Source organism: Bemisia tabaci, chromosome 2, assembly GCF_918797505.1.
Source record: "Bemisia tabaci chromosome 2, PGI_BMITA_v3".
NCBI classification, from domain to species: domain Eukaryota; kingdom Metazoa; phylum Arthropoda; class Insecta; order Hemiptera; family Aleyrodidae; genus Bemisia; species Bemisia tabaci.
Window position 1 is genome coordinate 54,341,516 of NC_092794.1, and position 17,305 is coordinate 54,358,820.

At 42.1% G+C, this 17,305-nt stretch overlaps 1 protein-coding gene across 3 annotated transcripts in view; it reads right to left on the reverse strand.

The window, feature by feature from the left end:
• The window catches only part of LOC109035892 (uncharacterized), a 117,401-nt gene that overhangs the window by 82,486 nt on the left and 17,610 nt on the right, over nt 1-17,305 (reverse strand). The window contains exon 1 of one of the 3 annotated variants that reach the window (XM_072295827.1): nt 3,909-4,555. The exons of the other annotated variants lie outside the window; for them this stretch is intronic. Within the exon in view, the coding sequence (XP_072151928.1) occupies nt 3,909-4,080 (172 nt within the window). The 5' untranslated portion in view covers nt 4,081-4,555. Of the gene's footprint in view, nt 1-3,908; nt 4,556-17,305 lie in introns of those variants that run through there. 3 annotated transcript variants of the gene reach the window in all.

Below are 17,305 nucleotides of genomic sequence, written 5' to 3' on the forward strand. Positions count from 1 at the left end.
GAATTTTAAAATATGACGAAATAAACATCAAAATTAGCAGATTAAGTAAAAAATTTCAAGTACGACCTCTCTAATTGACTCAATCTACTGTGTGGCGCTCTGGCAGTCCACGATTGGCTAATTTATACTGCTACTGTACGAATTTCAACAGCTTGCTCCAAATATAAAATGTCATCCGCGCTGTAATCGAGTAGCGTTATGTGCCTGTCATAAATTTGGTATGTAACAGAGAAAGCACGGGAAAAAATAATAGTCTAGTGGGTACTGAACTGTTGTGTTCGCCAAAAATCCGCGCTGTTAAAAATGCAAATAATCTGCTCCCAAATTGAAGATGAGTAAAGTCGATTGACTGGAGGGTATGGGTTCGATCGACGTGAATCGATCGACAAATGAAAACGTTAATCGGTCGATATGAATCGATCGACACCGATTCAATCGTCAAATTTTTAAAAAACCGGTGTCGATTCGATCGACATGAATCAATCGACACCGAGTGAATCGATCGACAAACCCGTGCATCAATCGAATTTTGTCGACGGAATCGGTGTCGATTGATTCATGTCAATCGATTCACGTTTTCATTGTTCGATCCATTCATGTCGATCGAATCGATACGGGTGTTTTTAAATTAACTGTCGATTAAATCGGTGTCGATTGATTCATGTCGATCGATTCACGTTTTCATTTTTCGATCCATTCATGTCGATCGAATCGACACCAGTCTTTTAATAATTTGTCGATCGATTCACGTTTTCATTTTTCGATCCATTCATGTAGATCGAATCGACACGGGTGTTTTTAAATTAACTGTCGATTGAATCGGTGTCGATTGATTCATGTCGATCGATTCACGACTTCATTTATCGATCGATTCATGTCGATCGAATCCATGGCCTCCAATTGACTCATGGATCAAGCTTGAGAAGAGGACTCCAACTTGTAGACAATTAAAGTATAAGACGCAAATGAAGCTTGAAATTGACTTGATCTTGTCTTCAATACATGGGAACAGAATATTTTCATTTAAACGGTGTGGTAGACAAGGCTAGAATCCTAGCAGTGTTAACTTGTGTTCGCTTTGGGGCATTTCCATGAGTAACACTTAGCACCTTGCACATATTTTGCGTCGGAATGGCAGCGAATTTTTAAGTTTGATAGGATAAATCGTCCGAATCCGATCCAAAGAATTTAAAGTTTCTAGTGAGACCGATCCTACTTTTCAAGGTTGGCCTAATTGAAAGTTCGTGTCAATAGGGGTGAGCTTTAGGATTCAGCAGAACCTCTCGGAACACGTGAGACTCCGCGCTGTGTGATTGGTTCATTCTGAAACGTGCTGTGCTACCTCATTGATTGCATCGAATTCAGATGATCAAGTCAATCGTGCATGGTTCAAAAATTGGCTTCAATTTTCCTCTCGTTCACCGTTGTTTCTGGAATCCCGAGTATTTTCGTCGCATGCAGGGTATCGTTCAGTCAATGCAGTGACTAACCAGCAGGGGGATGAGTCCAGTCTGGACTGAACAGTCCATGACCGGAAAATGTCCTTAAAAAACCCGTAATTTATCATGATTTTCAGGAACGTTCAAACGTACAGTGCTAAAAATTTCGAGCGTTTTTAGTGTGTGGTTCGGCTGTGCGTCAATTTCGCGGTTATTCATCCGGTGGAACATAAAATGTGCTCTCGTTATCCGCGGGTGGGTAAACGGAAAACACAACGTTGCAATCCAGTAACGCACACTTGCGCTTCCTGAAGAATATTTTCGGGGTAGGAGAGTCTCTTCCTTCCTCCGAAGGGACAAGAGGGCTCCTTGGAATGCAAAGTTGTGTTTTTTTATACCAGCACGCAGATAATGATGGAAACAGTAAGCTCGGGTTTCTTCGGACAAATGACCGAAATAAACATACCGGCGTGTTCAGATATTTTTAACAGAGTATGACCCCCCCCCCCCCCCTCCAACCTCTATGAAAAATGTCTGGCTACGCGACTGACCAGAGATGAGGGAGCCTCCGCTGGCTTCTTGGCGACAGTAGAAACTTTTACTTCCGGGGATTCAACACTTCCTTGGGAACGGTTATAAGGCAGCAACAGTCATCAAACCTACAAGGGGGGTTATGAGCCTCGGGTGACTTCATGAACCAAACGAGTTCAGCAAACTTCGGTTTGTTTGCAAAACAAAATACTCAACACGTTGTTCAGCATCCACCTGACAGGGGGGTTAACACAGTTGAATGTTGGAGTCCCGAAAGTAGAAGCTTCCACCATTGCATAAATACCAACGGAGGGTCTCTTGTCTCCGCGACTGACTGTCGATGAGAGTTCAAGGTTGCCACAGAATTTAGAAAATGAAATTCCCTGACATTTTCCTGATTTCCCTAACACATTTTGGTGGAATTCCCTGCTCTGGTAAAAATTGGCGATAGGAGCTGCGTTTCAAAATACCATAGAAGTTCTCATAGCCGACTGAAGAGGGCGATAGGAAATCATATAGCTGGCTGTAGAAAGTGGAAAAATTATACGGCCGGGCTACACGAAGCGATAAAAAATTATACAACCTGACTATAATTCCTATCGCCGGACTTTACACTTTATCGCTTGCCTGTTGCTTTTTCGCCATCGGCTATAAAAGGCTATAAGAAATTGTGTAGAAATTCGTGTGCTTTGTAAATCCTTAAGTTTGCACGGAATCACCTTAATATTTACAAAACGCACATTATATTTTCCTTTACTACATATTTTTTTTCATCAATTAAAATGAGAATATTCCATACAGAGTGTGCAAACATTTGAAAGTCATGAGTTGAAAAACGCTGACTCCACAAGATTAAATATTAGAGGCTTACACAAAGCGGAGCGGCGCGCGGCGGCGCCTACAAACCTAACAGGGATACTTCACGCATTGCACAATGCGTGAAGTATCCCTGTTGGGTTTGTAGGCGCCAATGCGCGTTTCGCGCTGGCTGCCCGCCCGCCGCGCCGCAGCGTACCACGGTACTTGAAGCAACTATTTCACACCAGAGGTACTGCACAGTATCATACGGAATTGAAGGCGCTCCAACATATTAGGAATGGCATGCATCCTTCAAAAGTACGGAGCTTTCCTCGCAAAATAAATCAAGATACTACGGCCCAAAGAGAGCGGTAGCTCAAAAACTCACTGAGTCCTATCATCCATAAATAGTAATGTTTAGCACACACTTTATCGTCAGGCTGTTGCTTAATCGCCATCGGCTATAAAATGCTGTAAGAAATTGTGCTGCCGGCTATAGAAGCTATTGGAAATCTTACAGCCGGCTGTAGGTATAAGGTATTTTGGAACACAGATTCTACTGCCAATTTTTACCAGGGTGACAATTGAAGATGTGACGGATGATCAGGAAGGCACGATTGAAAATAGTTTTCAGGCAAAATTTGTTGTTCGTATAACCTCAAACCCATCAGAGACAAGAGACCCTCCACTAGTATCTTGGCCATTGTGGAAGCTTTTACTTTCGGAACTTCAGCAATCTACTGTTGACTTACCTACATGGTTGATGTTGAACAACTTGTTGGCAGTTTCGTTTTGCAAACAAGCCGAAAATGGCCGACGTTTGGGAAACTTGTTTGGCTCATGACGTCACCCGAAGCTCATCATCGACCATGTAGGTAGGTCAACAGCCGAAATTAGGGTGATAACTGTTGCTCCCTAATAATTGCCCATAAGGAATTGTTGAAACCCCGAAAGTAAAAGCTTCCACCTGTCGCCAAGAGGCCAGTGGAGGGTATCTTGTCTCTGAGAGCAAATGAGGGTGATTAAACAAATTTCCCCTGACATTTTCGTCATTCCCTGACTTTTTAAAATTCCCTGACATTTCCTGGTTTTCCCTGACTGTGGCAACCCTGAGAGTTGAGTTGCCAAAGGAGTACTCACTGAACCAAACGTTGCCTTGAGGACCATCGTGCAGAAGATGAACGCTGAAGTCGAGGCCGGCCAAGTCCTGGCGCAGGGAGGCGCTGTCCATGTTAAGGACTCTCTCGGGCAACAGGAACAAGTGATCCGTGCTTTCTTGGGCACTTCCGCCGACACGGGACGCGGCCAACATTTCATCAAACGCCACCCAAATCCACGGCGAAAACTTCGAAAAACCATTCACGGCAACAAGTTTCACCTTGCGGTTTCCACCGGCAAGGATCCACTACACGCGCCTACGCATTTCTCCACGTAGAAAACCTCGAGTCTTGATTTCATTAAATCCGCACCAACATCATCCAATCTAACAGAACTGCAGAGAGGGAACACATTTCGAGACTAGAGCTCAACGGCTTGCTTAGATAAATTCATCACTGACAGTGACTATCACAGCACACGCGAGTTATAGGTACACTACAACTGAACTAAAAACGAGTAGAATTATGGCGTTAATACACTTCGCCAAGGTTCAATTTCCGAAACCGCGTGAGTTCCAAAATCGTATTTTAACGATTTGTACACATCCATTCACCGTACACACGTGGTTTACACGATACAACCGAGCCTAGAACGGAATAAGATTCCTGCGTTGACACTTTCCGAACTTCAAACAGACGGGGTCACCTGTCACTTGAACAAGTCAGATCATTAGAATTATATTTAAATTTTTACTTGGATGAAATATCTAGGTACATCCATTTTTTCCCCCAAAAATCTTGACTTAATATTTGTGGAGAGTATGATGCCATACTTGGACAAACTTCATTATACATTTTGCTTATTAAATGAAAAATAAACTGCACTTTAATGTTCCCTAGATTACGTAACTTTCTCTTTACTTTAATTTAGAAATACCTAGTAATGCTTGTGTAAAATGTTGGTATTTATGCACTGACATGACAGGAATTTCTCGTCGGAACAATGAGAAATCCTCTTGTTTTGAACAGTATTCCTATCTTTTCGAAGAGACGCCCAGTCGCTAAAAAGAGATTCAAGCTGTTTCGACGAGAATTCCTGACATCGCATACTTAAAGGAAAAATTGTTCTCGGAGCAAAATCTAACCCTAGAAATTCGACAAGCCCACATTCTGAATTGTATTACGAACGCACAGTGCTGAACACGGTTAACTCATACTTAATTTGCTTCGTACGACTTTGCCCCCGAGGTTGATTGATTTTTATTCCTATCTTACTATTCCTACTGTCCTTCCCTCTGCAATTTTTACAAATACAAATAGGAGATTCAAGAAACCATGACCCACCCGGCAAAAGGATGTTACGTCAACGTTGCTTCATTATAGCCCAAGTCATGATATTCTTGATAGGGGATGTTGTGGCTACATTGAGGAATTCTTATTTTTAAGACAAATAGCTATTGCTATAGAAGAACGCCGCATGAACCCTCATACGTTGCCAAATCTCCTTCGACAAATCACGAATTTCCGGGAAAATTTGTAAATATTTTTCGCCCAATTCATCAGGGAATTTTATTCGTAATTCGGTCTGAATAGTCTGAAAATTTCAAGGAAAGATTCATAACTTTCTTCAATTACAAATATATTTTGAGAGGAAAATTGGCAACATTTGAATGGTCATACGACGGTCTTTTTTAAGCACAGCAACATTGTCAGGAAATGCTACTCACAATACTACCAGGCGATTTTCAGTATCAATATCCCTTGCAAATCTCGCCTGGCGTTATTGACAACAATATTGCCTGGGGATATGGTACTGACATCTCCTGAAAATGGCTCTAGCTGCCAGAAATGCTCCCTCAATCTTGAAATCAATGTTGCCTGACAATAGACTGATATAGTGGCTGTGTCATTCCTTGCATTTTGCAATTCAATAATTTCAATTTTAACATACACATATACTTGCTGCATCCGCATCTTAGTAGTAGAATGCGTCTCGGAGTATCTGAAAATCGTAATTTCTTATGTTAAGTGATTCATTAGTTGATTTATGATTGGTGAATGAAAAGATTGTGAATAATTGAGTCGGGACGTGCGAAAACTTCTAATGTCTATTTTTCCTGTCTTGAGTTTTTATGGGTTCATACTACTTTTCGGAGTTGGTTGCAACCACGAAAGTGGCATGAATACTCGTCTTCGTGTTTCCTAAATCCCAAAACGAGTCCTTTCATCACGTTAATTGTTGTATCAACTCTTAAAAAGGATTATAAACTCAAAAAAACTTGAAGCCTGAAAAAATGGACATTCGCGGTTTTCGCACGTCCCGATTCAATTATCACAATAAACTCTACACAAACTTTAAATTTGAGGTTATGTTCCATTGTTTTGTTTGGTTGGAACCATCGAAAATCGCCGAGTCGAAAATCGCATAAATGGTACAGCCACTAAATCAGTCAACATTCCTCCCTAGCATATCGCCCCCTACCCCCTCCCCCCTCACTGCGGGGTGGAAAATCTGCGATAATTTCTGAGAAAATATGAGAAAACTAGGGGGCTACGCCCCTGGCCGCTACGCAGCCCAACCCCCTGAAGGCGCCCCGCGCCATCAATGGGCCGCTTCGCGGCCCTATTTTTACCCTCCTATCAGTGTTAGTTTTATTTTTCCCCTAAAAAAATACGACATGAGGTATACTTTAATTTTAAACTTTACTTAAAATTACTTTAAAATTAAAAGGACGCGTTTTGGAATGACTGCTTGATGAAATATTGCAGTAAAACAATGAACAATGATAGTCAGGTAATAATTAGGAATTCATGAGTCGGAGATCGAACCCACACTGTGATCAAGGCGGACGCATTTGACGTCTTAGACGACTCGGCCACCGTTCGACATGATGTCCTAGGTGCGAATCTTGTGAAGATAAGTGTAGAGCTGATGCGCAGGCTACCCAGCTACTGCGCAACCTCCTCGACCATTGCGCATCTTCCCGCGCATAGCGGTAGCAGTACCGGAGCATTCTGTAAACTCACTCACTTTTATAACGTGATTTTAAAAAAACCTGGGTCCTTTTTCCAAAATCTGATTGCAGCGGGCTCATCTAGGGCCTATTACCTGTCGATTTACGCAAAAATCATGGAAATCGGCCCGGTAGAACGCTCAAACGAACTATGACAAAAAGTATAAATTTACATTGTTTAAACGGGAGAATTCGCAACTTTACCACGTAATATAAAAAAACCTGGGCCATATTTTGAAAATCTGAAAAGAGTTGGCTTATCTAGAGGCAATTGCCCGTCGATAGCCGCAAAAATCATGAAAATCGGCCCGGTAGAACGCTGGAACTAAGCGTCACCAGTTTCGCAAAATTAGGAGGTCTTGGAGCTTATAGTATAGATAAATAAAGTCGTAACACGTTCGGAGAGTGCAGGTTATTTCCGCATTACCTCAAAATCGGAGTTTTAACGCGAACGAGACTAAATCACGAATAGGTTGAATTGCACGATAGAGAGCGGGGGAAAAAGGGGGAAGGATTGAGAACAAAAGGAACACAACGCTGGAGCGTAATCCAAACACTTGACACGCGGTCGAGAAGATACGAGTCGACGACGATGAAGCGATGAGGCGAAAACGGCGACTGGAATCGTCAGTTCCATCTTGGCTGGTCTCATATCAGATGCCTCGAGCCATCAAACCGAGCGGGTCCGCACGACCGGGCCCGGAATTGACCGAGCGGCGCAGCCCAGCCCGCGGCCACGCTTCCATCGAAAATCAAATTGCACCCGTTCACTCTTGCAAAATTCACAGGGTGTCTAGTTTTTTTCATATCGGGAAATCCGGACGAAACCCTGATTTTTCCTGATTTTTGACTGCGAAATCCTAATTTCATGATTTTTCCAGGTCCTGATCAAATCCTGATTTCGAATGTAACTTCACAAAAATAGCTCGATAAAAGAATCCAACACTGGGAAAAAAAAACACATTGGACCTAGAGTCCAGACTCTTGAAAACATTGACAAGAAAAAATACTCTTGATTCGATCAGATTTAAGCTTAAATCAAAAGGAAACCCGCTCAAATTAAGAGGCTTGGTTCTTGATTTAAGCTTAAATCTGATTGAATCAAGAGGATTTTTTCTTGTCCATGTTTTTATGAGTCTGGACTCTAGATCCAATGTGTTTTTTATCCAGTGAATTGGACGGCCGACTTTTCTCAAATCCTGATTTTACAACCGATGTTTCCTCAAATCCTGATTTTACGACCAATGTTTCCTCAAATCCTGATTTTACGACCGATCTTTCCTCAAATCCTGATGAAATCGGGATTAAATCCTGATTGACCTCAAATCCTGATAGAGTCGGGAAAATCCTGACGCTTGACACCCTGTTCAAGGAAAATTAAATTCTGAATTCGACGATGGACTACTTCTAGAAGATAGCAACAACTAAGTATTTGAAAAAGCGAAGACTTCGAAGGATTCGAAAATTTTAAAAAGACGAATCTAAAAAAAAACTGTCGGGTAAAATGTTTGAGAAATTTGAAAATATTTAGAGGGGAAACCTCAAAAAGAAATGTTGAAGTGTTCCTCTAAAGAAGCACTTCGTTGGTATTTTTACAAATAAAATTTACAAGCAGAAAAATTTCAGTTGTGTTCGAGTAAAAACAAAAAATTAAGAAAACTCTAAAAGTATCAGCTGTAAGTAAGAAGTTTTTCAACACTGAAAATGTTTGAAAAAATATAAAAAAAACTCCTAAAAAGTAGTCATTTTTTAAAGATTTGTTTAAGTAACTTTCACCATGAGTTAAATTCTATAAAAAATAGCCAAAAAAGGTTTCCTAAACGGGAAATTTACCGTTTTGTAAGGAGTTCTTGAAGAATGTTTGTTGAGGGCAATATTATTACTTTTCATTGAATACTACAAAACTCAGGACTCCTCTTATTTTTCCCTCTCTTTTTCTTCATGAACACTGTGCTTTTCCCTAAGAGGGCAGTAAAGTACACTCACCCAAAATTACACGTCTTGCTTTCTAATACCCCGTGTTGGGTCAATGTATCAGGGAAACGGCGGAGAAAGTTCTAAGCCATCCCACTTTTTGAACCGCCATTACCATTTTCAAGCCCCCAAGATTTCCCAAATCCCTTCTTCCAAAAATTATCAAAGCTGTGACCTTTCATATCTGTCAATTTATGAATATCTCCGTTTTCACCGTGAGAGGCCTCCTAATTTTTTCACGCGAGCGGTTACGCGATCATGATCGCGTGATCCGAAGGTTTCTACAACCCTGTGGACAGCTTGAGTGCTTGACTCTTTCTCCGAGGATCCGAGAACCGCTCTAGAACATAATTTGACGCGATTCTCAAGAATTTCGGATCTTTCACCGGAGTATCTGAACGTAAGCCTCCTTCCACGCTGCCAATCAGTGGCGTGGCTTGCTTGGCGATACATCGATTGATATGCCATTTAAACCTATGGAAAAGGATCGATAAACAGGGTATTCGCAATGAACACCTTAAAAATCGATCGATTACCATAGCTTCAAATGGGGAAATCGGGAATCGATAATTCAAGCCTCGCCACTGCTGCCAATTTATATTACGCCGCGGCGCGCAACGCTGAGCCATTGGCATGTGCTCTACTTTCTGCGTGATTTAAATTGAGCAGGTATTAATGTCAAACGACTTGGAGTCAATATGATGGAGGAACGCATTTTAAAGATGATGCCGTTAAACGTGTACTTTGGAAACAGAAATATACGCAGGGTTTGATGGGATTTGATTGGACATTCGATTTTTTAACACTTTTTTTCTCTTTTTTTTTAAATGCAGATTGTGAAAGGCAAAAAGTGTACCATGGAAACTGGTATTAAAAAAAAAAAAAAAACTCCGTTGACTTGCAAGACTTTGCTCATGAAAGCGAAAAGCTCATGTCTCGGAGGAAGGCGTTCTGGTGGGGAGTGGTGCTACTTTAAAGAGTTGATAATGATAGGACATGAGAGAAGTAATAGGTCAGGTCGCGTCGGCAATTTTTAATGACTGAAACCTTGAATAAAAAAAGAAACGCGATTGAATGCGAAGTTTCAGCATGCCCAATATTGTGAAGGAGGAATGGTCCTTCCAAACTCATGAGGGATGACGTTTATTCAACGCAATGGGGCTTAACCCATAGTCATTCCACTTCCAATTTAATCGTTGATTCATTAGCGACGCGAACGAGAGTACCTACATGCGGGAGAGAATTGCCATCTCTATGCCGCTCTCTAATTGGTTCTCAAGTTTTAAGCTACCGTGGAGCTTCAAAGCTGGCCCAATGCAAACAAACCCGACCCAGAGGGCCACGTATTATCGGCTGAAAAATGAATGATAATCACACTCGAGGGTTAATATTCGGCAAAAATATCCATCAATCAAAATATCAATTCAGAAGTTGGATATGAAAAAATTTCCATCACATCCAAAATCACGACTAGAACTTTGTAGAACTTTGTCACCATCTTGTTTATTTACATTGGGCCAAACTAGGAGCAGAGGGGCTGGGGTTTGTTTACATTGGACCAACTTTGGGGCTCCATGATAGCCAACCAATCAGAGAGCAGCACACTTTTTCCATAGTAAAAGGATTGGGATGGTAATACTCTCCCGTATACAGGTACTCTAACACGGACCAATGTGTGAATGGTTAATGTTTTGATAGATCCAGAGTGGAAAAATCAAAAGTCACCATGCACCAATGGCGAGGCGAGAATGATCGATTATCGATATTTCCCATTTGAAGCTATGGTAAAGAATCGATTATGAAGGTGTTCGCTGCGAACACCCTGTTTGTCGATCCTTCTTTATAGGTTTAAATGGCAGATCAATCGATAAATCGCAAAGCACGCCACGCCGCTGCCATGCATGGTGGGTGATGTCCGTCAACATGTTCCTCGAGGGGCGATATCAAAAGATATAGAAACGTATACATTCACGATGAACGTATAAGCCTTGCATCGGGGCGAATTTTACACATTTTCTGCTGATGTATAACATTTGGCCTCCATCTTGGAAAACTTACACCTTGGAATGCAGACTTTGCACAAAAAAATGTAATTGGCTCATATAAAAGTTTATGATCAGCCGAAATCAAAGTAGATATTTTTTTAAAAAAATTTCTGGAATGGAAAATTGGATAAAAATGGGTAGGAAAATGAGCCACCTTTTGACTCACAGAGTCATAAGGCGGCATTTGTTATTAAAGCATAGGTGTTATAGCGAATTAGGTCACTCTTTCATAACTCCTTAAACAAATGGTTCAATTGAGGAATCGAGGTTATTCTTCAGCAAATTTCAGATACTTGAAACTCCATTAACTCTTTTTTTTGGATGTGAAAAGAATAAGTTGAATGATTCGCCTGACACGTATGTCATAACAGGATTAACCAATAGGCTTAACTGCTCGACGCGTTAAATCCCCTGAAGTAAGACTTGCCACCATCATTAGCAGAATATTAGAGAAGATTCTTCGTCGCCAATTTTATTTAGAGTAAGCTCACAAATAAGAGGTAACCAAACTGAATTTTCTGTATAAACTTACAAGGAAATCAGCTGGTAACTATAAAGAAGTCCGAGCCTTCAACTAGAAATTCAGTGTTTTCTTGTGAATAGATTTATCTTCAATAAATTCTGTAGACGGTGTGGATAATTCTACCGAACTAATGAACATAGCAGCACACCCGCACACCGATCACTGAAAAAAAATATGGTAACTTTTGTCACGAGTCTACTTGATTTTTGGCTCACTGATACTGTAGGGTAAGGATAACCAGACGTCTGGTAGCATTTACCATATATCAATGAATTACCATAATTCCTCGTTTTTCTTAAAGCACCACCGTTCATTCATTTTCAGTCAATAATCTCGACTCACCGAAGTTCATAAAATCACTTCATCGTTTAAAGTTCTTTCGGGCAGTACCTAAAACATAAAATTTAAAAAAAAGAAAAAAAAAAAAAAAATTATATGATACTTGGGCTACATGCTGAATATGATTAGTTTGTCTGATGCGGTAACGATAGGAGAAATTTCAGGGTTTAAAGAATTCTTCATCTCACGAAATATTTCGTGAAACAGGTTTTAACCATAATCTATATCTGAACCTGGACTTTCGACTCCTTACACGAGAGGACCTAGGAAAGTGACGGCAAAGCGCTATGCAAGGTCCCAGCGATATTATTATTTTGAATTTGTGACGTAAGGACTGAAATAAAACGGGAAAAAAACACGATGAGGAACTGAGCAAGCGCTTCGTCGGTTCGGTAGTCACGGACGATTGGTTATTGGCAATAATCAGACACGGTTTTCTCCTGTGAATTCGGCCTCTGCTCCAATTTCTGCCACGTATACTGCGTTTACTTCATTCCTACCTTGTCATTCACGATTTCTTTTCCTATCCGACGTACCGGCCCCTGAGCGCCTCCTGCCTCTTTTCCGCTTACCTCTCATTCTACCGTCCTAAGGAAAAACGCCTTATGAACCTTCAGGCGTTGCCAAATATCCTTTGATAAAACACGAACTTCCTGGTAAACATATGAATATTTTTCTTCCAATTTTTCATATAATTTTGTTCGCAATTTCACCTAAAGTTCCTCCGAATTTCAAGGAAAAATATTCATAACTTGCCTCGAAAATAAAACTTTTATCGATGGAAATTTGGCAACTCTCGAATGTTCATACGGCGTTCTTCCTTAGCATGGCAGCATTTCTCTCAAGTGTCATTAGCTATATATGAAAGGAACGGAGCTCTCATCCTCGAATATTACTCGTCAAAACGCAGGATTAAAGCAGGTCGTATTAGAACGTTACATTTTGCTTTACAATTAGACTACATTCTACAATTAATGACCATTGACCAATATTATAGGCTCTTTTTTTAGAAACGACGTACCTTCAACGTATTCTTCACATGCGGTGGCTGACATCATCCACCGCAGTGAGGATATAACGATAACGTTATCGGCATCGATGATATTCTACAAAAAGATATTACTAGAAATTTTATTCTTCAGCTGATTCATTTTCAGCACGTTTCTCAGCAGCGTTACAAAGGGATTCGAAATCTTTCGAGAAAAGTATTCAAGCATTCGAAATTATTGCAGGGTTGCCATAGTTAGAAGATGACATTTTCTAAAAACTCCCTGATTTCCCGGACGCATCCTGGCAGAATTCCCCGACATTTGAGGACATGCAGGATGGTTGAAAAGGCAAAATTTGAATTGTTTTCACGGAAGATTTGTATGTTTGAAACATCAAACCAATTCAAGGAGGCAAGAGAGGGCGATTTAAAGATTTTTCCGTGACATTTGTGTCACTTTCCCTGACATCTTCCAGATTGCCCTGACTGTGGCAACCTTCCCCGTCAAAACGGTTCCATAGAGGCATATAAGATCCCAATCTCCAGGGGGATTTCATGGAGACCCATTAGAGTCCATGAGTCCCTATGGGGTGCATGAAGAGACCTACAGGGTCCCATGGGCCAGCCATAGTGCCCTACGGGAGCTCTTCGGGTTCCCAGATAGTTTCCATAGGTTCCCTCATGTTTCGGGCTCCTATGAGAACCCGTGCGTCCATGCAATATTTCCTTGGGACCGTTTTAACAGGGCTGTTAGGATTCAGGGTTGCCATGATTTCTTCATCTTCAAATTCCTTGACTTTTTTCTGACTTCCGAATTTTTTGATTCCCTGACTTGCCCTTACGTTTGACTAAATACGATGATTAAATACGCTGATTTTCTCTAAACTTTGGACAAAATTTTCTTGTTTACGGATCAAATTATGGATAAAGCCATTCAGTACCTGTGGTTAAGAGATGAAAAGCCTTAAAAGTGACCGGGAGCGGTAACAAGTGGAGAGATCAGTGATATGTTCTTGTGATAGGTAGATGTGTCAGAAATCCCCTGACTTTTCCTACGAATTCCCAGACTTTTATTGACTTTTCCCGCGTTCGTCATAATCCCTGGCTTTCCCTGATTTTCCCGGTTTTCCGGACCGACGGCAATTTAGACTACATTTTGCAATTTTGAACTATAAATTCTAGCCCGGTTTAAAAACAACGTATGTAACATTAGTTTCCCTAAGCACATAAGTGTTTTTACAAGAGAGCCAGAATTTATAGTTTCAAATTGCAAAATGTAGTCCTTTTAATCCTTCCCATTTTTTTCCTGTGTGGAGGGGGGGGGGGGGGGGTGTCGCGTGGACTCCTTCGTGCTTAAAAAGTCAAAATCTGCTAGGAATTTCGATAAAATCGATGCGATAAATCGCACGCCACTAGAGGGATCAGCTCAGAAGCTTCGAGGTGAGGGCGAAGTCAAAAGGTGGGGGCGGTGGGGAAGGGCGAGAAAGGGCTGGAGAAGGAGGAAAATTTCGCGGTCCACACAAACGAATGTACAGACTTTTTTTAACTTGTCCCGGTCGTCGTAAATTCCTTGACTTTCCCGGTTTTCCGGACCGCCGGCAATTTAATCCTTACTTTTTTTCCTGAAGAGAGGGAAGGGGGAGGGGCTTTCGCGCGGACTCTTTTTTTTTGCTAAAAAACTCAAAACTACTAGGAATACCGGTAAAATCGATGCGATAAATTTTCCTGAAGAGAGGGAGGGGGGGGGCTTTCGCGCGGACTCTTTTTTTTGGTAAAAAACTCAAAACTACTAGGAATTTCGGTAAAATCGATGCGATAAATTGCACGCCACTACAGGGATCAGAAGGATCGGCTCAAAAGCTTCGAGGCAAGGGAAGTCAAGAGGTGGGGGCGGTGGGGAAGGGCGAGAAAGGGCTGGAGAAGGAGGAAAATTTCGCGGTCCACACAAACCGTGTCACAGCACAGCTAATCGGAGAAAGTCTCTGTGCGTCCGTCGGTCGTCCGTTCGTCGGTTGATGGCGGCGCGGCGCGGCACGCGGCCTCTTTCTTCCGCGCCAGAGGCCGCAGTCCATTGGAATCGAGCCATCAATAATTCCGCTCCGGGCAGAATCCACCACTGCCCGGGTCCGGGCCCCTTGCCCATGCGCCTAACTTTAGAGCGAGCCGGCCGAGACGCTCGCGAGTTGGCAACACTGCTTTCCCCCCGTTTAACTCCATTATAAATGATCGATCCTTCGTGAGACGGCAAATCGATGGATATCGATTTTTTCGCATGCGAGTAAATGGGCGAGGCCCCATGCCCAGAGTTGCCGAAGTTCGAAAATCGCCACTGACTGGAGCGAAGCTACGCTGCCGTGCTAAGGAAAAACGCTGTGTGAACCTTCAGGCGTTGTCAAATTTCCTTCGATAAAATGTTCATTCTTGAGGAAAGTTGCGAATATTTTTCCTCGACATTTTCAGGATCTTTAGGTAAAATTGTGAACTAAATTATCTAAAAAATTGGGATGAAAATATTCATAAATTTACCAGAAAATCTGCGTTTTGTCAAAGGAAATTTGGCAACGCCTGAAGGTTCATACGGCGTTCTTCCTTAGCACGGCAGTATGCTACCGTGGCTGCATCAAGATGTTCACGAAAACTGGCTAGCGGAAAGTCAGTGCTTTATAACAGTAGTGGCGTAGCTAGGAATTCTTGGGGGGGGGGGGGGGGGGGGGGTGTTCCCGTGACGGTTTTACGTTATTTTGTGTACGTCCCTGATAACATTTAGGTCTGCCCTCCAAAAATCAAAAAAAGGTACAATTAACGAGGTTAAGCGGGGGAGGGGGGAGGGGCGGGGGGCTTCCAGGCCCCCTGGACCCCCCCCCCCCCCCTGGTCTACGTCACCGCGTTTAAAAGTCTTTTTCAGTACTTTTCCAAAAACTTTAGTACCTCCTCATCAGAAAAATTAAATACTTTTGCGTTACCTTTAGATAACGAAATAGAAAAAAGTATCTAAAATGGCGTGTAGGTATTTCAAGTTTTTTAAATTCGCGCGCAAATCGCAACAATATTACGAAAATCGAAGCTCATTGGTGGCCTGAGGATTAACTGGCTGCACAATCGCGATTCTGTGGATAGATGCTGGCGCCGAATTTTGTTGATCCTTCCACCGTACTTAAATATACTTTTACGACAAGTCTCGACTGCACTTAGGTCCGGCTTAGCGCTTCTGATTGGCCGGTGGGGCGGTTTGGCCTCATCGATGGATGTTGCACCTCCGTGAGAAAGAATCGACGAAATTCGGCCCCTGCATATGAATCAATGCGCGAGGGATTACATACTTTTCAGGCTGTCTTAAAATTAAAAAAACACGCGTGGCATGAGGTGAAACTTTCCGGACCCTCTTGCGAAACTTCCGTGTTTTTTCAGCGTTTCCAAATCACCCTCAAAAAATCAAGACTACATCCGGACTTTCCGGATTGTCCGGACCAGTACGCATCACCCTGCTGCAGGGCCGGATTCACCTACTTGCTGCCCATGGGCCGCCTATATTTTGCCGCCCCCTTCTCATTCGTTTTGAAACTCGATAAAAACCATCAAATGGACGTGCCAGCGGGGGAGGGGTGCATAAGACGCATTTACTCGTGTTGAACACATTTTTTGGGAAAGCCCTGTCAACACTACTAGCAAAAGTTCTTAACTTTGCGCGAAAGTTAAGTTCCGTAAACCTATCTCTGTGTGGACAAGGCCTTCCATTCATAAGAAATGAACGAAAAAATTATGAAAGAACAAATATAAATGTGGTTCAATGATTTTAACTTCCGCCGCCGCACCGGACGGACCGTTGGACGCAATGCGTGAAGTATTCACACAGTCTTGTAGGCGCTATGCGTTTCATGCTACCGCACTGTGTTTGGCGCAATACGTGAAGTATTCATGCATTCTTGTAGGCGCTATCCGTTTCACGCTGACCGCAATGTGTTGGACGCAATGCGTGAAGTATTCGTGCAGTCTTGTAGGCGCTAATATATGTTACATGCCGATCGCCGCGTCGAGGACTTCTCCTTTTCATCTCAAGTCCTCGTTATCATTTCTCTCTAAGTCGCGCCGTTTGGCCAAATTGCGTGTTTGGTTTCTCTCGTAACTCGGCTTATTGAGGGTGCCGTCTCTTGTATCACTAAGAGACGACAAAATTAGAAATTACTATACTCTCAGGAAATGAGAGTTTTTGTCGCCTTCTCTCGTCTGTAATTTTGTTTTTATAAATCCGATTTTTTTTTACCTACACTTAAAAAATTGCAAATTTTTGCCGCCCCCTAGATTTGCTGCCATGGGCCGCGGCCCATGTGGCCACCCCCTTAATCCGGTCCTGTCCTGCTGCCGTGTGAGCAATGCTGTACGGGCATTCAAATTTTACCACTGCAGTTAATCATTTATGAGAATATATACTAGCATCTTTCACTGCGCATTTTTCAGAGGCGATTGACAATATTGCAAAGAAAATTCCGGAAAAAAATTACCTAATGGGGAAAAACTCAAAGAGTTTTCAAGAGAAAATTCGTATTTTCTTAGAAGAGA